The 24,394-nt window shown below is 37.8% G+C and overlaps 1 protein-coding gene across 1 annotated transcript in view; it reads right to left on the bottom strand.

Annotated features, from left to right (window-relative positions):
• LOC107740173 (protein diaphanous homolog 2-like) overlaps positions 1-24,394 on the bottom strand; it is a 429,112-nt gene that overhangs the window by 84,776 nt on the left and 319,942 nt on the right. Inside the window, exon 27 of the mRNA XM_016552518.1 lies at positions 21,484-21,608. Within this exon, the coding sequence (XP_016408004.1) occupies positions 21,484-21,608 (125 nt within the window). The remainder of the gene's footprint in view (positions 1-21,483; positions 21,609-24,394) is intronic.

Raw genomic sequence — 24,394 nt, 5'->3', positions numbered from 1 at the left:
TGTTTTAATCAAATGGCACCTAAAAAAAGCATCATCTAAGCTAAAATCCTCAAACATGGGAAAGAAAAGGCATTTGAATATTCTCACAGACGAAAGAAAGAGACTATCACATTAGATAGTGGTGAAGATACTCTTCACTGATGGAAGCTAAGCAGATATTGTGAAGGGATTAAGTTATCAAAGATGATCAATCTGGTTGATAAGTGAGACATACTGGCAAATATGCAAGATTTATAAAGAGACACAATGATAGCATTGTTACCACTGAGCAGATATCACACACACATAGACGCTAACACTCGGCTTCTGCTAGAGCTAAGAATTCATGCAAGCAGCACATTGCTGTGCCAGGCAACACAATGCCCTTATTAGACGCTATATGGAGACCAGCTGGTGATCTGAATTCTGAAGCACCTTTGAGCAGGTGCATTAATCTAAATGGAGCTCGGCACTTTCTGCAGGTGCTGGCGACAGAAATGAGCTGTAGGAAGAAAATAAGCTAACTCCATTTCCATTCGGAGGCGGCCATTTTGTGCACTTGGTGACATTCATTTCCGCAATGAGGGATCTTAGAGTCTCTCCGGCTCCTCTTATTAACATTAACCGCTGCAATTCAGAGCCAAAGCACATTAACCCACTTACTTTCCTAATTACCTTTCCTCTGCTTTTTATTATCTACTTTCCGTCAGACCTGAGAGAGGTTACTTTGAGAGCCTTCCATTCATTACACGGATGCTCTATGAAAGATGCGGAAAAATGTAAAAAAATGTATTTATGAGTAAACTCTTCCAAAGATGCTTGAAGGACTGAATGGATTCATTTCAATGTTTTAGCAAAGAAACATCTCAGTAATGAATCACTTACAGGTTTAGTGGCTTCAATACAAAAGCATTCATAATCAGATGTGATACAGACCTGTATCTAAGGGCAAATTAGTTGCTTATTTCATACGTGACAGGAACTAGTCTGTTATGAATAGAGATTGGGGAAAAATGAAGAGATAAATGGTATTTGCTTTTTTTTTACGCTGTCTATTTATATATATAGATATTTTATGTTATAAACGATAAGTGCTTTAATGCCGCAATCTGGACTTCTCCAGTAGAAACATCTAAAATCCCAAACCAGACGGGTTCATTTCTTCAGTTCCTTTAGCAGACTGCATTAACTTCCGCAAATCTATGTGAATGCCAAAGCACTCGTTCATTCTGCTTGTGTCATTTATTATGGCAAAATAAGAGAAGATATGAACTGAGGAAAAAGCTTTGCTCTTTGGCTAATCGTAATTAGGTGCTTAATTGTCTTCATCATATGCATTCTCTTGGTTGTGACTAGTAAACATACAAAGAAAATGACTTCCTTCCATGAATAAATCAGCCTGAGCAAGAGACTGCAGTTTAACAGTCTCTCTGCTAACAGTAATTACACAAAACATTCTGCTCACATCTCAATGCACTGCTCAAAAAACAATACGAACTGAAAAAGAAAACGCCAGAAATAAACCAGAACATACTTGCATTTAATTTTCACATCTATCTTGGTATAGCAAAAATAACAGATATGAGCTCTGAACATATTAATTTTAGTGTTAATTAAAGCTTATAAAAAGTAGAAAAAAAAGGAAAATTACACATTTGGCAAAACAACCAGTTTGGCCAGTGTTGCAATAAAACTATATGTCATGATTCATGATGATATACTGTCATATAATGCACTCTCAGAAGAAAAAAAAAACTGTTCAAATATTGTACCTTTAGGGGTACAACAACTTGTCGCTGCGGCAGTACTACCCTTAAAGGGGCATATTTGTACATTATTTACCATTACAAGGTCACAGTAGTACCTTAAGGGTATATATTACTATTCTAAGGTATAGTACTAACATGTACCATTTAGAGGTATATAAGGTGCGAAGTTGTTCCTTTATGGGTATTGCCCCAGTGACAAATTGTTGCACTGTCAGAAAAAAAAAGTGGGGCTGACACTGGGGCAGTATCCTCAAAGGGACACTTTTGTACCTTCTTTAGCCCTAAAGGGTGCATATTAGTACCTTAGAATAGTAATATGAACCCTTAAGGCAGTAATATGTACTCTTATGGTACAATTATAAATACTTTAGGGGTGAAAACAGAGCAAAGGTGTCCCCTTGAGGGTACTGCCCCAGTGACAAGCTGTTGTACCCTTCAAGGTACAATTTTTTATTTTTTTTTCCTGACAGTGTGAATCACCATTAAAGTAACACAAAATTGGAAAAATACATTTAAATGTAAATAGTACAGTAACTCAAATTAAATATCAAATGTAATAATATTTGAAATTATTTAATTTTAATTTAATATATGCAGCAGTTAGATGTTTTTGATGTAAAGAAGAAAAAAAAACTTACATACCCAAAGTTTTGATATTAGTTTAAATAGTTTAAATAATCCTATAAATACGCATTCATTTTTACCTTTAATTAGATTTCCGGGTGAGGTGAGCTGGAACACCAGAGAACCATTGAACAGAAACGATCCCACAAGGAACTGATAATGCCTCATCAGCTGGTATGTGTGTACACGTGCACAGGCCTGCTTGATTAGCTCATATATATCCTCACCAGGAGGATCCCGAGCCAGGCCTCACGCTGCCACGCGAGATTAGCCATAACTGCTGTTTTATGTCTGCTCTTCAATTTTCAAAATCCAATTTAAAAAAAGGGAGGGGAGGTGTGGGCCTCAAACGATCACACGCCCCAATATGAGGCCTATATTTGGAACAATCATTTGGAATTAATACCAACAATGATTGGAAGCTTTATCAAATAATACTGACCGGGAACTTTGCTGCTGTTTTAGTACTTTGCATTCCTTATTCGTATGCAAATTGCGACGCTTACCATTGTGTCTTTTATCGTTAGCTAGCAAAGCAGAGCCCGTGTTATAATTGCTGCAATGTTTCATGAAGTAAATTTGGAAAATGAAAGTGTTGTTGCATTCCCAGGAGAGCAGCAGCTGAACCTGTGGCACCGCAGCAGTTGAAAGCGTCCCTCTTGAGAATGCTCACCGTCTCTACTTTCTCTTTCATTCTGAAGCGTAAGAAAGAGTTAACAATCCACTTTAAGACATAGTCAAAGTGAATAAGGGAATAAGAGGAAGAGAAAATCTTATCTCCTTACATCCCCTCTGTCTCGATGAAAAGCTAGGCACTAGACAGATATGGTGTTAGAGCAAATCTCTGAGATATACTTTTAGTGCAAATTGTAACTTGGAACTGACAAGCTTCTTCCTGTGATCTCCCTGAACTGCTGTGAGTGGCAAGTACGTGCCAGAAACCGCATGGCCCTTTATTCCCCGAATAAGTGCTGCCATTTTCTTATACGTTGACTTGCGTAACACAATTTTACAGTTTGCAATGCAAATAAATTAATTCTACTAAACTGAATTCACATGAAATAAAACTTTTATTTATGTGTTTTAATCAAATGGCACCTAAAAAAAGCATCATCTAAGCTAAAATCCTCAAACATGGGAAAGAAAAGGCATTTGAATATTCTCACAGACGAAAGAAAGAGACTATCACATTAGATAGTGGTGAAGATACTCTTCACTGATGGAAGCTAAGCAGATATTGTGAAGGGATTAAGTTATCAAAGATGATCAATCTGGTTGATAAGTGAGACATACTGGCAAATATGCAAGATTTATAAAGAGACACAATGATAGCATTGTTACCACTGTGCAGATATCTCACACACACACACACACACACACACACACACACACACGCTCACACTCGGTTTCTGCTAGAGCTAAGAATTCGTGCAAGCGACACATTGCTGTGCCAGGCAACGCAACACCCTTATTAGACGCTATATGGAGACCAGCTGGTGATCTGAATTCTGAAGCACCTCTTAGCAGGTCAGTCCTTTTCCCTACGAGACGAACCAAACAGGACTGAAACAGATGCTCAACCTGTACACAGACTAATGTAATTTATAATTGGAGAAGTGACACAAAAATGCACAACAGAGGAAGAAAAAAAAAGAAAGAAAAAAATACACACTTTGTAGTGCGTGAGAGGCAAATAGGCTCTGACAGAGCAGCATGTGTGGCAATTACAGCTCAGTGGTAGATGAGAACGGATGGAGCGATTTCCTACAGCACTGTGGCCTTCACAAAGTTGCCATTAGAGGCTCTGCTGGGGTACTCTGTCTTCTGGTATTACTGTCTCTCTCGAGTCAAATCTACCTCTCTATCATTAAGAACAAATCTAAAATCTGAGTATTCAACCATTAAAAGGCAGAAGTATAAAATGGTCAATGTGACAAAGAAACTTCCAGGTCATATCGTACCCCAAAATGAAAAAAAAAAAAAAAAAAAAAAAATGTAATTATACACTCTTAAAAATAAAGGTTATTTATTGGCATCAATGGTTCTATGAAGAACCTCGAACATCCATGGAACCTTTCAAATGCAGACAAGTTTCTTTATGGTCGAAAAAGGTTCTTTTGATTTTTAAAATGTTCTTCAAAATTGTTCTTTTAGGAACTGCTCACTGAAAGGTTCTGTGGGGAACAAAAAATGGTTCTTCTATGGCATCACTGCAAAAACAGCCTTTTGGAACCTTTATTTTTATGAGTGGATTTTGCATAAATACTTGATGAGAGAAAGAAATACAACCACATTTTATGGCATTACTAAGTGCAGAAAAATTAAGTCATATTCTAGGGGAAAACTCCAGCATGATTAAAACAGCAGCAAAATAGGTATCAGCCTGTCACAAACTAAAGAGAGTCAGTCAGTGGTCAAAACTAAACTTTTACTTACTTATTTCTTACATCTACACATGTTGTACAGAGTTTTATTTTCTTCTTCTTCCTTAAGACAATATCTTAACTATTTTCTTATTTCTTGTTTATTTAAAAAATATATTCATGTAATTATCTACTTAATGATTTATTCTTGTATTGTTTATATATTATATAATAATAATTTGTTCTTTGTTCATGCAATAGCCAAAGCTTTGGCAATATACTGCAAGTCATGCCAATAAAGCTCACTTAAATTGAATTGATTTGAATTGAAGTGAATTGAATTGAGTGAGAGAGATAGAGAGAGAGAATTTTAAGGAAACAGTGATGATCGCTATGAATTTAAGACATTATTTTCATGACAATTAGACATATTAGACATTCTAAAATTATTATTAAATTAAGCAATTATTTAATTTGATTTAATTCGTTTTTTTATTTAATTAGTGTAAAAAAAAATTTTTTTTCGGGATGAAATATAATCCAGACATTTCTTGAGGATTTTTTTTGCCAGTTTTTGTGAAATTCACCCAACATGCTGTTAAATCTTCCCTGTGTATGTAATACTGAAGAGTGCAATAGAGTTTTTGCAATACATGCACAACATCAAACAAGATTTGATTCTGTATTATTAAAACATTTGATTCCCTGCTCACCTACAACTGTGCAATCACGTGACCACAGACATACAGAGAAGCTCATTAAAAACACAGATACAGTATTTAATAGATAACAGCTTCTAGGCTGTAAACGATGTATGTGGGGTCCCACAGAGAGTAAGCAGATGAAACTCGGGGTTGGCTTAAAATATAACAGGTCATGGCTGTAGGTTAATTGCCACAGTGGCAGAGTAACAGGGGCAGGAATGGATGTATGCAGACACTCTAGAGAAGAGAGGGATGATCTGTCTGATGGTTAAGTGCATGGCTGGAATTAAAGATTAGTTGGTCGGATTTGTGGGCAGAGGAGAGGAACACGGTGTCATTTATTAAAACACTTTCTATGCTCAGCCTTAAGAGGCTATGCCGTCTGCTCACCAAAATTTGGCACTATCATCCTACTTCTATATTTACACAACATATTCTTACTATCAAAGTTGCTCACTGATGGTCTGCCATTATGCAGACTTCACAGAACGCTGTGAAAGACACTTAAGTCACCATTAACATTTTATTTCATGCAACACACATCTGTTGCTTCATCATATAAACCCAACAAACATCTTTTTGCAAAATGTTTTGCTTTAAAAGTGTACTTGTGCTGCCTTTAAACTATATGGCATTTCATTTGACATTTTGTTATCTCATGCAATAACATTCAGTCACTTTTAAAAGTAATCTACGTGTTCGAATACTTTTTGGGGCCACTTTGAGAGACATTTTAGGGGCATATGAGGACAGATATAGGAGAAACAGACTGGGTTAAGTGTGTCCCCTGTGCTCTTTCAAACAGTGAGAAAAAATTCATCAAGGATTTCGGTTAGAACCACGGCTCTCGCACTCAAAATAAACCTAAGTGGGTCCTTACAAGAACAAGCGGAGGTGGACCAGTGACTTCCAGTTGTTGGTTGATATGCGGATGAAAGGGAACGGTGATATAACAACAAGTAGATGATGTCTACATTGATAGCATACAAAGTTACCTCAGCCACCGTTGTGTCACAGTACAAAAAAGTAATTATAGGAAAGGCTTTCAGCTCAGGACACTATTAAAATGATTAAAGGCCAGATTTTGCACACAAACTAGATGATAATGGATTATTAGTCACCAACAAGGGCATACAAAATGGTAAATAGCAAAGAAAAGTAGGCAAAAGAATAAATATCTTTCTCAGGGCCTCTATAGCATTCAGGAAGGTCAGATGGTGTCTCAGGAAAAACAGCCTGAAACTTTCCTTGTCTTTTTCTCAAACAGTCAAAAGAGCAGCACCCCTGTGGGCAACGCTCTCATGCTTCTCTCTTCCTCCCTTCACATGCCAGTCCCATTTCACAGGCCTCTCTAGATCTGCCCAGCCACACACACACACACACCCTACCGTCCCCCATCACCTTGCTCTGAGATGAATGAGATCGCCACTGTCCTCAATCATTTTAATCACTACATTGGAAAATGCCTTGTTCATGGTTATCATTTTTGGGCTGCCTTCTGGCGGCTCTCCCCGCATCTCCGTGTGGCAGACTCACTCTCGCAAATATGCAAGTGGCCAAGATATAAGAGTCACAGCTAACAGATGGTGGAAGATTGGGGGGAAGATTCCTAATTTTGACTCTTCTGCCCTTTTCGAGGGGGCCTAGTTTGAGAATGTAGGTTCAGCATCTGCTTCCTGCAGCACAGAGGCGATGTGCTGAACGCTAGCAGCCTCACCAGCGCGATGATGCAAGCGCAGGCCAACAGCACAGCCACCTGAGACACCAGGACTGCACCGCTCTCAATTAAATGAATCATTTATATAGATCAAAAGAGCTTCTTTTGTTCCACATTATCACATAAAGATTTGAGCGGTGTTTGGATGAATGAGAGTGAGTGTTTGGAATGTTGACTCTATGAATTGACTATATTCACTTATGCAAAGTCAAAATATACATATTATCAATAGTATTATGAATATATTTGCAGTGTTGGGGAGTAACAACATTACGTCATTTAATTACAAAATAAGGTTAAACTTTATTTTAAGGTGTCCTTGTTACAGTGTAATTATACATTTAATTACTGAGTATTATTAATTAAATACATGTACTTACTATATGGTTAGGGTTAGGATTAGGGTTACTTACATGTAATTATGCATAACTAATTGTTATTATAATGGTAAGTCATGTAACGTGTAACAAGGACACCTTAAAATAAGGTGTTACCCAAAATAAATGTAACTGTAAACCATTACAGTTACTGGAAAAAAAATGTGTAATTAAATTACAGTTACTTATGAAAATGTTAACGATTACAAAGGTGGTTACATCTGAATAATTTCTGTACAAAATCTAGGATATGTTGAATAATGTTAATTTGTTGCTTTGCCTGTTTTTATTTGACCACTCCAAAATATGAGACACCCGTGTTTCAGGAGTTTAGGACACAGAATAGGACACATGCTTATTTGATAACATAACTATTTAATTTCTATTTGAGTTTATGTATATGCTTTATTTATTATTATTATTATTATTTTAAATAACCTTTTTCTAAGGCATTGTTAGATGCCAGTGTTTTCTGTCATAGCTATGCAAAGGTTTGATTTCGAAAAACAGTCTTGTTTAAATGTTTGAAATGATTAACAGTTGAAAACATTCATTAGAATTTTAGAAAAGTAATTAAATGTAATCAGTTACATTACTAAAGTATTCAAAATAGTTACACTACTTATAGGGTAACTTGTAATCTGTAACCTATTACATTTCCAAAGTAACCTTCCCAACACTGTATATTTCTAATTTAACTCAACTACAATTTACAAACGGAAATTTGTAATAAAATAATTACAAATAAAAAGACAAAATAACAAATAGAGAATAATTACAGGTGTATATCAACTAAAGTTATAGCACAATGCAACATAGTGCATTGGGTAATTGTATTTTAAAGAGTGTGTTTATTTGTTTGTTTATTTATTTATTTTTTAATTATAATAAAATAATAATGAATAAATAAAATTCATAGAAAAAAAGTTCATTTTGGACATTATATTTAAACAAACAAATGAACAGGGAATAGAAAGTAGCTAAAGTAGGGGCAGAACATTCAAAACAGAAACAGGTGTCCATTAACTAAAGTTGTGGCACAGTGCACTGTGGCTATGTAGACACTTCTAATGCCAATAACGGGAGAAGTCTAGTTTTGTCGGGTTGCATGCGTCCTCTGTGGAAACGGTGGGAGAACCATAGACAGAGAGTGATAGCTGTCACACACTGATGAGTAAAAGAGAACAAAGATCATTGCTAACACATCTGAGACGTCAAACGCTTTCCACTTTCTGTCTTTCAGTACCCCCCCTAAAAAACAATCCTTCCTGATGGCCTACCTGTGTCCTAACCTATAGCGAGGGAGGGTAGCTAAAATCCAGGGGATCAACTGTAAGTCTTCATCACTAAGGGTCAATCCAAGGTCGGCGCTCGGTTCAGGCAGCTGGAGTGTGTCTGTCTCCCGAGCTCCGCTTAAATGACGAGGCTTACCGTACCTGTGCGAATGTCAGCCTCAATTCAAGACGGCCTGCTGTGTATTCTGCCGTGCACTGAAATATCATCAGCCTCCATGAAATATGCAGTCCAGAGCTACAGTAAGCACATTATACAAGTCTTATGGCTATAATTAAGGTCCTATTATCTGCTGTTGTTAGATATGTGAGGAGATTACACTCTTGTTTTGACAGATCCTCACCACCATGGTGCTTACAATGCCGAGAGAGAGTGAGATTAAATGTGCAGTGTTGCTACAGAATGCTATTATTGTTATGCCATTATAACTCTGTTGTTTAAGTGGTATACAATTGTGTGCATCTTTAATGTGCACAAGTAAATGAGCCTTGCAGATCAGGCGGTGTAACTATTAGGCTACCGAATCAAGCCTCAGGCAGTGAGATGAGGTGGGTGCAGCGATTGGGGCAAGTCGATTGAGTGACGGCAGAAACGGCAATGGTCCATTGATCATAGCTATCAACAGAGCAGTAAATCACTGCACTATCGATTGAGTGACGGCAGAAACGGCAATGGTCCACTGATCATAGCTATCATAGAGCAGTAAATCACTGCACTAGAAATGTATTCAAAACAATGAGAACAGACAGCTGAGATAATAGTCTGATAATTAGGTAAAAATAATGGGGGGGGGGAAAGAATAATATAATAATTTATTTAAAATAATAGAAAATAAATAAATTGTATCCCTCACTTATTATTATTTGGAATTCTTATTTATATTTAATTATCAAACATGTTTTGTAGATTTTTTTAACAAAAACAGAAAAAAATATGACAACTGAACAATAAGAGAAGACTGATAGATAGATTGATAGATCTTATAGAAAAGAAATATAGAATACAAATAGAAATTAAATATTATTAAATAAATATGAATTAAATAAATTCAGATTGATTGATTGATTGATTATCATCTGAAACTCCACGCAAAATAACTGGGCTCTTTTTCCCATGAAAAAAAAGTCTGAGACTCTCAGAAGACTTGCAAAAAAAAAAAAAACCCCCGGGGGTTCAAAAGATCTCACCTTTTGCCTATGGGACTTAACTGAGAACCTTTTGTTTAGATTGACCATTATAAGCACAAAGTTAACAACAGACCTTTTGAAGAACATAAAGGAAAATTGCAGATGTGAAATATTGAGACCCACAGCATTCATTACTTCCCTCAGATTTAGAGAAACGTGCGATAAAGCACTCATGAGGATGCTGTTTGCATCTGGGTACGTCTACAGGGTCTGGACTATAAATAGTATGCTAAACAGTGTGAAAGACACCTGAGACATCCAAAGAAGTCAACTGTGCTGAACGCTCAGGGAGGGCTGTGTGTTTCTTATTTCTTATTATGCACTCACTTTTCACTGAGGGCAATTTGTTGTGTTTGGGCTTATTTTTAATGAGGTACAAAAAAAGGCCTCACACATTCTTGGGTGTAAACACCTGATAAAAGCATTTCAAGAACACAACACAAATGTTGAACAGAGAGGTTTTTTGTTTTCGTCTTCACTGAACACAAAGCTCCAACACTGGTTTTGCAATATCATGGTATCATCATAAAGCAAACATGACTCATTTCTCCGAGATTTCAGGACACATTTGCAAGAATGGGCTCGGCAGCGACGATGTGTCAGTGTGTGCGCGCATCTGTCTGTCGTCCAGAGGCGGTATCGTGCTGCTCGTCCTGTGGAAGCATGCGGTGACAAGACACAGCAGCTCTGAACAACCCCACCGCCCCTCTCTGTGTGATTGATGAGGCTAATTTTGTCAATTAATGAAGAAACCCCTGTTGATTAACATCAGATTGCAGTTTGTAACTGTTAGTGCACCGGTCTGTCAGAAATTCATTTTAATTAGAAGTCACCGCACTGTACTCCTCTATCAGCTACCAGATCTGCTGATCCACATAAGGACATGACTAAGAACGGATCGCAGTTCCACCGTACACTTCACTTCATCTATTCGCTGAGATTCAAGAGTGCCCACCTGGGCTGGACTTCCTGCTAATGCTGAAATTATACATCATAATTAATTTGAACGCAAATTAATATTAGCAGGCGCAAGATAATTAGCAGGCTGTATTTACATAATGAACCCGCTAATTGGTTCATAACAGGCGAATGCAGTCAATATATCTGGCTAACGGCATGTTTGAGTTCACATATATGAACGGACAGGGAGATGGACGGAAATGCTACAGGGCTAAATCTAATAGAGGACAAATAGAGATGTATGCCAAATTGTTTGCTGTTCTTTCAAGGAAGTCGTTTGGCATTAAGTGAAAATGTTTAGACATTAAAGACCCCAGGAATTCGCTTGATGAGAGTGGTGTTGACGTGATTTGATATTAAAATAGGACGCTTGGGCAAGACATTTTCAAAGGCGCATTTCTTTTATTTTTATTGTTTCCAATAGCCAGTTACATCACAGCCATGAAGCATGATTTGCTACTTGCTAGTTGGCTGCAACATCTGATTGGATAAAAATATTTCTACTGCAACAATATCCAGCAATATTCTTGGTCAGTGTTATATATACGAGTACACTAGCATGTACACTACTATTCAAAAGTTTAGGGTCAGATAATTTTTTTTGTATAATTTTTTTTTTAAAAGAAATTAATACCTTTATTCAGCAAAGATGTATTTATGAATTGATCTACAGTGACAGTAAAAACATTTGTAATATTACAAAAGATTTCTATTTAAAATAAAGGACATTCTTTTGAACTTTCCATTCATCAAATAATCCTGAAAAAATATGTCAGTTTTGACTTCATTTTTATATTTGACTGTATATGACTGTTTTCAACACTGATTTTTAACACTGATTTTGTTTATTTTAATTTAATTTATTTATTTATAAGCAGCAAATCGATATATTAGAATGATTTCTGGATCATAAGGATCATGTGACACTGAAGACAGGAGTAATGGCTGCTGAAAATTCAGCTTTGCCATCACAGGAATAAATTACATTTCAAAATATATTAAAATAGAATCCATTCATTTTATATTGTAAAATATTTTACAAAATTACTGTTTTTACTGTAAATAAATGCAGGCTTGGTGAGCATAAGTGACGACTTCTTCCTAAACTTTTGAACGTTAATGACCACAAAGCAAACATGGATTAAAAGCCACATTTTGATTCCGTAAGGTCTTTAATTTGATTTATAATTTGGTCCGACACTGATCTGGTGGGACTGCAAGTTCACTAATGATACCGAGTGGCCTTTTCATCAGTCCACACCCCTGGGTGCTTTATTTTCAGCCATTTGCACTAAAGAACAATAAATAGAAGCAGTGGTGAAAATTTCACAGCGTGGAGTGGAATAATCGGCAACCGTCCAACCCCGTATATCTTCAGCGTGGACTAAGTACACTTCAACTTTCCATTTAAGAAATCACTGAGGCATCAGTTGTTATATAAGTGCCTAACAGTCATTTCTGCTGAGATATGGTGATGACGCTCATTATGGCAGACGGAAATAAAGAGAGGTTTGCACAGCGGAGGCTCTCCGCGGCCGTGTTTATCTTTTCTTTATCGTCTACGGAAACACAATCCTTCCATAAAACATGTCCAATACACAGCTCTGATTCTCCTGCGTGTCATCTTGTCCTAAAACAAATACATATGCAAACTGCGGTTTCTTTAGAAGCGAATAACACAACAGTATGTTTCCTCTCTCACACACATCCCAATTTTCATTTGATAAAGTAATTTGGTGACAATGGTGCAATTCAGCAGCGAGGGGCTGGGATTTCCATGAAAACATCAAATGAAAGTGAAATTACGAGCCATGACGGCGGGTGAGTTGAAAAAGCACAGAAGAGCGAGTCGGTGTCTACAGTGGGATTAACACAGAGCAACAAGTGCTGAGTGCTTTGCATCAAACCCACGGGCCCATGACAAATGAGTAGGAGAAGCTCTGCGTCTATTACCCAGCTTTAAGCCAGAGACTTCAGGGGTTATAATGAAGTACCGACTGGAGCAAAAGCAGAAAGTTCTAGAGGATGAGTGCTCTCTGTGGATCCTCGCCAAAACCCTCAAGACAACAGGGGCACGCCCTCTGTCTCTATCTCGCTCTTTGTCTGCCTCTCTCTCAGATTGAGTGCATTCAAGTATGCAAACTAGATGTGCTATTTTTCTCTCTTTCTAAGTGACGAAAGTCCAGGGTGGTGGTTTTCCGTTTTAGGACTGTTTCTTTATCCCGCAGGGAGAACAGGGAAACTGTATGTCACTATAAATCAGAGACAGGAGGAGACGGGGCAAACAGAATGGGAAGAAATTGTAACGTTCAAGTGGTTACAGGAACAAAAGCCCCGCCTTTCAGTTAAAAGAACCAATAGTTGTCAGGTTTTATGGCTGATTTGAAATGCTGTTATTGAAATACTGATGAACAGATCTGTCAAGAAGAAATGAATAAAGAATGCCTTTTAAGTTCCTGTATTTGAATTGAGATAGTAAATGCAGTAAATGCCTGATGCAGAATTGCAATTAAGATCCAACTGAAAAATGAATTAAAATGTATATGACAAAATATATTAGACATAATAATAATAAAATATATTTGAATACATAACAGGAGCCAATTTTTCAATTCTTAATTTTGCCAAACCATGGTACATATGAGCTGCAGTTGCACTCCTATTACCCTACACAGAAAACAGCTGCCCGGAGGGGTTACCAAGATGGCTGCCGAGTGAACTGACTTGCCTATAGGGAGTTTGCTGCAAACACAAGACGACAGAGCCATAATTAGCACGGCAGCAAAGAATATAGAGTCAGTTGTTCACCGAATGTGTGTCGCTCATTTACTGAGGCATTTAACTGGCGTTACAGGACTAATAACAGAAATGAGAACAGAACCAAATGATCCAGATAGAACACTATAAAGGACACATTTTTATATAAAACATGACTGCCGTTAGACTGTGTCGTTAGAGACTAATACGACAGGCTCAGATTCCTTATTTGATGTGTGAAGTCATACTGGCATCGGGCTAAAATGTGTTTTTTGATTAATCACGTTCTAGGAGGTCTGAATTCTGACACTGGGAATGCAGCAGATATGAAGTATAATTCAAAAACTGATGGACTGGAAGAAGATAGAATGGCAAATCCTATCATCTATGACTGGGAAAAGACATTTCTTCAGGAGAACGTGGAGACCACATGCCACTTTGTGAGCCCTTCAACGGGATCGGCCTTTATGTATTCCTTGTCATCTTTCTGTACACCTAATATGCCAACCATGAAATGGAATGTAGCCTAATACAGATCACCACCCTTTGGGGAGAATTGGACAATGTTTCACATGTAAATCTATACAGTCCTCCTACTTCCTATTTTCTGGAGATGGTGTGTTACATACAGCAGAAAGAATGAAAGAGAGAGTCTCGACTGAAGGCTTTCACCTCCACCCGGGGAGTAGTATGCCTGTCAGCCTCAGTCTTAGTGGCCGTGTCAGCCCTGAGATCTGGGTTAATGGACCTGCCAAATCAGCCCCAGTTTTCCCCCTCCTAACGAAACACTGATTGTGGAATTTCCAGAGAATTTGCACACATAATGATAACTCGCATTTCCATGACTGACTGAGACCGAACAACTACGAAAAATCATGTCAGGCAATCACGAAAATTTGATTTATGAAATACGATAGCAGAAATATGCTTGATCTCTTTCAAAGTGTCATTTTCATTAGAGGAGAGTGCTGAGCTGATATGTCTCTGGAGGGTGAGGCCCAGACAAACGTTTGTGTGTGACGACAGCCAAAGCACGCAGCGGATGATTTCAACTGTTTGGCTGTGCTTTAGGGAACGTAATATGATCGAGGCAGATGCACTATCTGAGGGTCTGATGAAGACGGGGCCGCAGTGGGAGTAAATGTAGCTGTCGTTTGGTAAACGAGTACCATACCCAGCCACTGCTGAGAGCCCGTTGGCTTGCAAAGAATACACAGTACTAATATCTAAAAGAGGCAAATGGGAGATATAGCGAAATTGAATCATTGACGGTTTATTGCTGTTATTATTATTCCTCCCCCAACCCAACAGTTCCAGTTTCCGCTAGAGTTATCCTTATAAAACACACTCCCAAATGTCAATTCAATCAATTAAACACGCCAATAATACCACAAATGGTCAAAGCAAAACAGCACTTTAACAATCAGCATCATTCTGCATCAGTGGCACTGATGTTCCATTAAATACCCTTCTAATCATAGCTTTACAAATGCAGCCTCCTCCCAAAGCGCGGAGGGCCGTGCTGAATGGCGGAAGCTTTGAGGATGGGATTTGAAGAGGCAGTTATCGAGCCTCTCTGGTTCGTGCTGAGACTCCCCCACCCAGCCACACATCAAGGCAATCAAGTGCATTAGCATATGCAAAATCCTATCACACAAAACATGGTTTGGATGCCATTTCCCAATAAACACGAATCTGTGCACGCCGGCAACATAATCACAGACGCGGGTGCCAAGTCGGTTTTGTGCTCAGACTTCGGCCTTTGCTTTCTTTATGATTATCATTACTGGAATTGCAATTATTATTTGGTTGCGCTTTTGTTTATTCTGTTCAGGACCAATTAGAATTTGTTAATTAAAATCTTAATGTCTCCTGCGACACACGGTAAATTAAAGTTAGCCATTGTTGTCGAACAATGCCGTCCCCTGTAGACAATACAGTCCTGGAATAAACAAAAAGGCCATGGGAAGGAAGTCAAAGATATGGCCTGAATCAATCATCATTTCATCTGTTTACTTCAGTCTGGTACTATGTCAATAAATGAAAAAGGTGAGATGCAAATTGCGATTCATTCGCTCTATTATTTTCGAGCCAATTTCTCTAGAATTAGAGGCAGATGCTGAGAGTTATTGTGAGGTAAACATAACCAGCGCAGGATGCATTTTACTTCAGTCTGGTACTATGTCAATAAATGAAAAAGGTGAGATGCAAATTGCGATTCATTCGCTCTATTATTTTCGAGACAATTTCTCTAGAATTAGAGGCAGATGCTGAGAGTTATTGTGAGGTAAACATAACCAGCGCAGGATGCCACCACATTCCTCTGACCTAATTCCATAATTAACAGAGGTTTGAGACTAAGCAGAGGCATATTCACAGAGAGGAGCTGGAAACACTGTGCAGGCTGCTGCAAACACATCTTCATCAATTCATTAGAGACTTTGTACCCAAAGGTAAAATAATAATCGCCGTTGATCATTCCTCACCTCGATTTGCATGATCTTCGGGAGCAATCTTTAATGCTCAGATGTGCAGAAAGTCGCACAAGCCAAGCTTTCTAAGAAACCCTATATGACTTGTGATTTACATCAGGCGGATGAAATTTTCTCCCGCAGCACAAAGTATTTCCGCTTCTCTCAACCCATCAAACATTGCTGCCTAAAGCTACTGCATCTCCACAGCAGGTATTAAAACACACAGTGAGAATGTGTGCCAGAATACTACAATGCGCAAAAGGTGCTATGCTGGGAATCAAGTGTTACGCTGCCCTGCTGAGCGCTGGCCGACACTCTAAAACCAGGATGGAAACCACAGCCTTTCAAAACGAAATGCACAGTGCACAATAGAACAATAGTCTCAGATATTTCTCTCTCCTGAAGAATGATTGTTTATGCCAGTGAGTTCAGGTCTCCCGAATGTATGCTCCTCTGAAAGCAGAGGTTAAGAAAACAAGTAAATCATACATTTCCTATAGAATGACCGGCTTGACTGCTCTAGCACTTCCCTCGGTGGGTGATTTCCTCTGTCTAACGAGGCATTGTATTCTGGCGCTACGAGAGATGATTTGTTTATAGGCATTTTAAAGAGAGCCACAATAAAGTCCAAAGCTTCAGGGAGTCTTTAAAGAAACTGCACCCTCTCATCTGAATGGTATGTTTATGGCTTGGCAGGTGAAAAGGAAAGCTGTGCATTTTATGCACATATTCATTTAGTGAGTATGGAACAAATAACCATTTTTATCTCAGCTAATATCACTTTGACAAGGCCTTTTTTCATTATCAATTTTTTTTATTATTATTTATTTATTTAGACCACCTTCCAAAAGAATTTGGTTAATATACTGTATCAAAAATTTTTTTTTTTATTATTTATATAGAACTGTATTAAACAATTCAATTAATTCTGATAGTTAATACTACTAATGTTTAATAATATTTAAAATAATTTACTTCACATATACTTCTTAATTGTCATATATACATTTACTTACAACAAACAAAACATTAATTTTAAAATAAAAGAATGAAATATTTTAATATTTTAATGAAAAGTCACAGATAATATACCAGAGATAAAGAGAAGCCACAATTCTGAGTGGCTTGATTGCTTTCCCAAGGCGGCTACAACACTATGACACTTATTATTAATAATTATCATAATTAACAAATATTATTAAACAGTATTGAATCAACTATATAATTAAATAGTTGATTATCCAAACTGAAGGCTGAAGGCATATATGGTCACATGCATACATTTATCAGCATTTAATGAATTCAAAAATGGCTAGATTCAGAACTATCTATTTTCTATCCAAGTTCTTTTCACACATCATTGTATTTATTTAAACTTTTCTGTTCCAGCATGTGCTGTGTCATTAGAGAGGTGGCGGTGGGAGAAATTGGCCGGCTGATTGGTGTTTTACAGTCCCTAGAGAAAACAAAGGTTAAGTTAAATACCAGCGCACTGAATTATAGCAGAGCGAAATCTATTAGACAGGCCCCCTCATCCGTCAAAACTCAGTATGGACGCCAAACGCCGCTGCAACACTTCCGCTCTCCATTAAGTTCCTGCTGACCTAATAATTTAGACAAACACACTCTCGCATATACATGTTCATATTGCAAGAGGGAATGGAATATTGAGCAGTTGGTAATAAAAGCAAATTCCTTTATTTGACTCTAAAAACTAACCCTTATGCATATCAGGAGTTTATTTCTCTCTTGCAACAGTGTGCTCGGTGCATTCTCAAACCGGCCTTGATTTGCTGCCACAATCATTTCTATTTAATGGATCAATATATCAACGATGCATCGCCATGTAAGCTAATAAATGCATATTTGTTCCAGAGTCTTAAGTGCCTTAATGTGAATCTAATATGCTATTCCCATATTTGGTGAGATTTTTTAATATTGCAAAATGTCACCTCCACAGTTTCAGAGGGGTGTGAAATGTGTACCGCTATTATTACATCCAAAAAAAAGCTGACACCTACCTAGGCAAAATTCCTCTACCGCTCTCTCTCACGGCCTCCCTCTAGTTAAAGCCTTTTTATCTCATAAAATTTGGTACCAAACACACTCTCGCATATACATGTTCATATTGCAAGAGGGAATGGAATATTGAGCAGTTGGTAATAAAAGCAAATTCCTTTATTTGACTCTAAAAACTAACCCTTATGCATATCAGGAGTTTATTTCTCTCTTGCAAAAGTGTGCTCGGTGCATTCTCAAACCGGCCTTGATTTGCTGCCACAATCATTTCTATTTAATGGATCAATATATCAACGATGCATCGCCATGTAAGCTAATAAATGCATATTTGTTCCAGAGTCTTAAGTGCCTTAATGTGAATCTAATATGCTATTCCCATATTTGGTGAGATTTTTTAATATTGCAAAATGTCACCTCCACAGTTTCAGAGGGGTGTGAAATGTGTACCGCTATTATTACATCCAAAAAAAAGCTGACACCTACCTAGGCAAAATTCCTCTACCGCTCTCTCTCACGGCCTCCCTCTAGTTAAAGCCTTTTTATCTCATAAAATTTGGTACATAGTAGTTCATTCTCTCCTCCTATCTCGCTGGCAGGGCTCTAAATCTGCAGTTTGAGCTGCCATGAAAACTGAAAAGAAACAAATGTTCTGCATATGAAACGCCACAATCGTATTGTGTTGGGTCTCCCTGGAGCAGCAGAGAGTAAAAAAAAACAAAAAACACACACACACATAGAATAGTGTGATTTCAGGGTAGATTAAATCAAATGGATCTCAAGGCTACAGTTCAGAAAAAAGGAAGAAATCTGAAGATTCTGGCAGTGGCCACCTGGAGTAGTGTGATTTGGATGAGTATCTACAGGCAAAGAAAACACTGTAAACACGGTAACATCTGTCTTTTTTCCTCATTCGCGCAAATTTCCTTTCCCAACATTGTTTAAACAAACCCTCAACAGCGAATTTTTTTAAAACACTTCCTACACTGCAACTCTAAAATAGCGTCTGCACACTGTCAAAAGGTCACATTGAGGTCAAACTCATAAAAAGGCAACCAAAAAGCCTGTTGCTATGGCGAGCAATGCAGCACATCTAGCAGAAAGCGCGCACACACCCAACCACCTCCATGTTCACAAATTCAATCATTCCTTCTATAACATCTAGCCTGCTGTCCACAATGGCCGAGTGAAACAGCTTTCGGCCTCCTTTAGCTCAGTGACAATGTCCGCCCTGTCATCCGCAAAAGAGCTGGCGCAGCTGTGTTTGAACGTGCTGTCAGTCAGCATCTTTGCAGCCGGGCTCCGACGCCTCTGAAAACGAGTCACGACTGGTGCACAATGGGGGTGGAGCAGTTCCCTTTCAGCCACGGCTCTCTCACTCGCTTTTTTTTCTCTGCTGCTAAGAAACCCCTCTCGAATCATCAAATGGACATGACTGCATTCAGCTTAGGCTGTGCGCCGGCTCTGATGACAGATCAGGTGAGACAGGGACGAGATGCGGCCGCGCTTGCACTCGGGGCCCGGTTGGCTTTTACAATCCTCCGGGGACGCAGTGAGACCCCGGCGCTGCCGCAGTGGATCCGTGCCTCTCCATTTCCCCTCACTCAAGTTCCAATCCTCCCCGAGTCCTGCTAATCAATACTGTCACTAAGGCCACAGAGGTATTCTGGATTGTTTTTTCGTGCCGCACTGCAGTCGAGAGCAGCTCATTGTTCTTAAATCATACAAACCTAAGCAGCCCGCTTTGACTCGGAGCAGATTTTTAATGCGTGCCGGGGCTACTACTCTTATGCCACCCAAAGTGCCGCGTAAGCCCCCCATAAATCTCGACGTTAAGCTCGTGAACAAAGAGCTAAAATAAGGTTAACTGCTGTCTTTTCTGTGCTTGGGGAACATATGGGAAGACTCTCAGACTTGACAAGTCATTGATTAATGGTTCTTACTTGTAGTTAATAACACCACTGAGGAACGGCGGGAATCACAGCGGGAATATAAAAGTCAGGCCGTCGCTCAGAACCGGCACAAAAGTCAAACTTCCCTAAATCAGCACCATTTGGCTCTGTTTTGGCTCGCATAAACATTCACATGTCAGAAAGCAAAAGTCAAACAAGTGTATAACTTCCTCACTTCGTAGAGTCTGAGAAGTGCTGTGGCATCTAATTCGATTTGAGGGCAGCGTTTCTGTTATCGAAATGGGAGAGGTGCTTTGAGAGCTGATAGCCCTCAGAAAGTTGGAGAGGGGGCCTGTGGCTGGTCAGCAGATGAAATCAGCATGGGGTTATAAGTGTAGAAGGCTAAGAAGCCCTCCATTAGAGTCTGTGGGGAGAAAGTTGTGCAGTATAAATAGCACCCAAGCCGAACTCCCTTTGGAGAGCTTGAGAGACGAGGAGAACGCTGATAAACATCTCACTTTGGGACAGCCTATCCAAGCTTATCCAGTATTTTTGTCTTGCTTTCCAGTCAAAACATTTAACCATCCCTAAAACAAGATAAATTTACTTAAGCCAAAATGTGAAAATAAGGCTTGTTTTCAGGGAATATATTTCATTTTTTTTCTTATTCCATTCTTATTCCAGGTTTTTTTTTCTTTTCTTGTTGTATAAACCTAATATGTCTATATTTATTATTAAATAGATTAAATCAAAATATAATTTCTGAAAACAAGGAAATTTAACAATTAATTTGTCTTATATTTGTTATACATATAAATATGTATACATATACGCTGCTATTCAAAAGTCTGAGGTCAAAAATATATTTTTTTTTAAGAAATGAATACCTTAATGGAGCAAAAATATATAAAATTAAAAACAAATGACAGTAATGACATTTATAATGCTACAAAACTGTGTTTTTTCCCCCATTTTTTCTAATAATTTCTATAATTATAAGAAATGTTTCCTAAGCATTAAATTAACAGAATGATTTGACAGAATGACACTGAAGACTGGCTGCAGTAAATTCAGCTTTGCCATCACAGGAATAAATTACATTTTAAAATATACTTAACATAGAAAACTTTTTTTAAAATCAGATAAATACAGCTTTTGCTGATCACATAAGAAATCTTACTGACCTCAAACTTTTGAATCCCCAAATGTTTGTAGTTAGAAAATGGAAAACAAAACAAAAATACTGATTAAGAATTATTATTATTTTTCATAGCTTACTGGGAAAGGGACCTCAGCACCTCATTCCAGCATAGAAGCCTACAAAACTGTTTAGCATAGGAGACAAAAGTAGTAAATGTGCTCAAAGGATATCGACATTTTGTCAACAAACTTATCCTGCTTTTCATCAGTCTTGGGGAAGTTCTGGATGTCGTTCTCCAGTCTCTGAATATGCCGTTCCATTGTGTCCAGGCTGGCTTTCAGGATTTGGGCAGATACTGTTAAAGGCAGATAAACAAACAAACAAACAAACAATAGGTTATGGGTATGCTGATTAATTTGTGGCCAAAGAAAGAATTATAGTGTGATCCAAGACAAGGAACTTTTTTTTTTATTATTTGAAACAACTCTTGAGTCTATGAGTTCATGCTTAATTGGGCCAGTGTACAGTTGGGCTTTATTATATGTTATTTTATGTATTTATTAATTTATTTTAAGTGTCTCAGTTTTTTTTTTTTTCTCCTATACTGTGTAGGCGGTAGTTGCCTGCCTACTTCATACTGTTTGATGAACTCCAGTGCTCTTATTTAAAATTCAACATCTTGACAAGCATATTAAGCCCAGCACATAACTCAGCCCTCAGAAATCTTTGGCTGTGAAGTCTGTTAAACACTGCACTGAAGTTACTGTCAAAGGGTTTCTATATCAACTTTTAAACTCTGGAGATTTTGATCAGTGACAATATTACTTGAGGCAACGCATGCCACATTTAATACTGATAAATAATCATGCATGAAGCATATAGAAATAATGATTCAGGCAACTTCACCCATTTACACCATTATAAAGTATGTAGAATAAAAAAAAAAGAAGAATACAAGTAAAAATGCAGAATAAAATGCTATTATTGTTTGTTTTGTTTTTTTGGGCTGAGCAGAAAAAAATATTAGTCAACAGAAACTATCAACCACTAATTTTTGGAATGAGGAAAAAGCAGTGCGCACATAAGTTGATCTATGTATATTTAGATCTAATGTAATGAACTGGAGTCTGGATGATATTGTAGTGATACCAAATGAAAGAATAACAAATGCAGTAACTTGCAGAACTACAATGATAATACAATGATCTAATGTTGTAATACAGCAAATAATACATTAGTATAAAATTAACATATAATATCAATATTAAAATAATATATCATTTTCATAAAGCAAATACACATTTTGCCCTTGAATTATCATTTCAGTTAAAATAAATAAATACACACATTAATTAATTAATTTGAATATGCATATGATTCACAACCAACAACTTATTTAACTATAACTAATGCAGTTCATTTCCCTTTCTAATTATTCAAATGGACTTTCTGTCTTGTTTTTCTTATCACCCTGTACTCGAGCGTATATTGGCTGGTCTGTGTTGTAAATCTTGCAGGTGTGCTCAGGTGGACAGGTGCACTGAAGTGATGCTGGAGTTGCTGACTGCGGCTGCTGTCCGGAGGCTGAGTGGCGTCAGCATGGGTTCAGCTTCATTAATCTCTACATAATCACTGTTTACTGCTCTCCATCTCTCTCTGCACTCACTGTAGTCCTTTCAAGTCTGGACTTCAAAGCGCCAGCAGTGTCTTAGGGGGATCAGTAGGGATGCGGACGCAGTCATGGCGCCGTTTTGTGATTGGTGTATGGCTTTAGCTTTATTGATACACGGTACGAATGATCACGGCACAAGAAGGTCTGTCTGAGAGGGTCAAAGCTCTGACTCAGAGACATGAGAGGCTTTGTATGGGTCTTAGAGTGGACAAACATTCTTCAAGAGGGTTGACGTGAGGGCATTCTGAGTAAGCAACCCAGGTGCAGATTGCAGCTCATATAATAAGTACTTAATTATATCTAACACAGGGATGTCAAAAGTATCAACAGTTAAAAAAGAGGAAAACAATAATGTCACTAATAAATACACTGTATATACCATTTGTAGTAATAAGACTATCTATCTATCTATCCATCCATCCATCCATCCATGATGCTTTAAAATGATCAAAACTGACAGTAAAGACATGCATAATGTTAAAAATGTTTTCTATTTCAAACAAGTGCTGATCTTTAGAACTTTCTCTTTGTAAACGAATCCTGAAAACAGCATCATAATTTCAACAAAAAATATTATGCAGCTAACTGTTAACTGTTTCCAACATGATAATAAGAATAGTTTGTTGAGAAAAGAAAAGAAAAGAAAAGAAAAGAAAAGAAGAATGTAGTAATGGCTCCTGAAAATTCAGCTTTACAGTCACATGAATAAATCACATTTTAAAATATACTTAAAATAGAAAAACATATTTTACATTGTAATAATATTTCACAATATTCTTGTTTCTACTGCATTTTTCATCAAAAAAAAAAAAAACACTTGCCAACACCAAACTTTTGAACAGTATCATATAGTGCGCCTTACAATTTCTTTAAGTCTTGTTAGCTTAGCTTTGGGATTCAATCTCTGTTATTTCCCGAGGTCAGTGCTAATAACATCTGCTTTAACTTTTCCAACTCGACAATAAAGCCAAAATAGGAGGACACTGGGCAGTAGCTACAAATCTACTCAAAGCACTAACAACAATTTAAAGAGTAGACTCCGTGTCATTAGTAGCATGCTGGAGGAAACCCACAACTGGGGATTTACTGTCCCCTAATCAAGGCTCACAAAGCCGAGGTTAACACTCTGTCTGAGGACAGGCCTTGTGAGAGAACAGAAGCAAGAAAATCGAGTGAGAGGGCAAGGGCACAAGTTTAAGCTTTTTCAATGATGCTACAAGCTTGTCAGGCTGGTTTTAAAAGCTAAAACACTGTTGGTTTAAAATACTCTGATGGCATGTTGAAATGATTTTTATAAGGGTTGAGCGAGAGAATTGTGGGCAGACAGACGATGGAGATGGATAGGCATGATAGTGTGGTGTGTGCCTCTCTGGACCAGGTACTCGGGGAGCAGCAAGGGTGAGAAAAAGCCAGCTCTGAGTTCAGCTAATATAACAGCACTGACTTACTCATTTCACAGTCCTCGCCAC

This window comes from Sinocyclocheilus rhinocerous, unplaced genomic scaffold, assembly GCF_001515625.1.
Source record: "Sinocyclocheilus rhinocerous isolate Xijiao unplaced genomic scaffold, SAMN03320098_v1.1 scaffold584, whole genome shotgun sequence".
Classification (NCBI taxonomy): domain Eukaryota; kingdom Metazoa; phylum Chordata; class Actinopteri; order Cypriniformes; family Cyprinidae; genus Sinocyclocheilus; species Sinocyclocheilus rhinocerous.
This window is presented reverse-complemented; position numbering and strand designations above follow the sequence as displayed.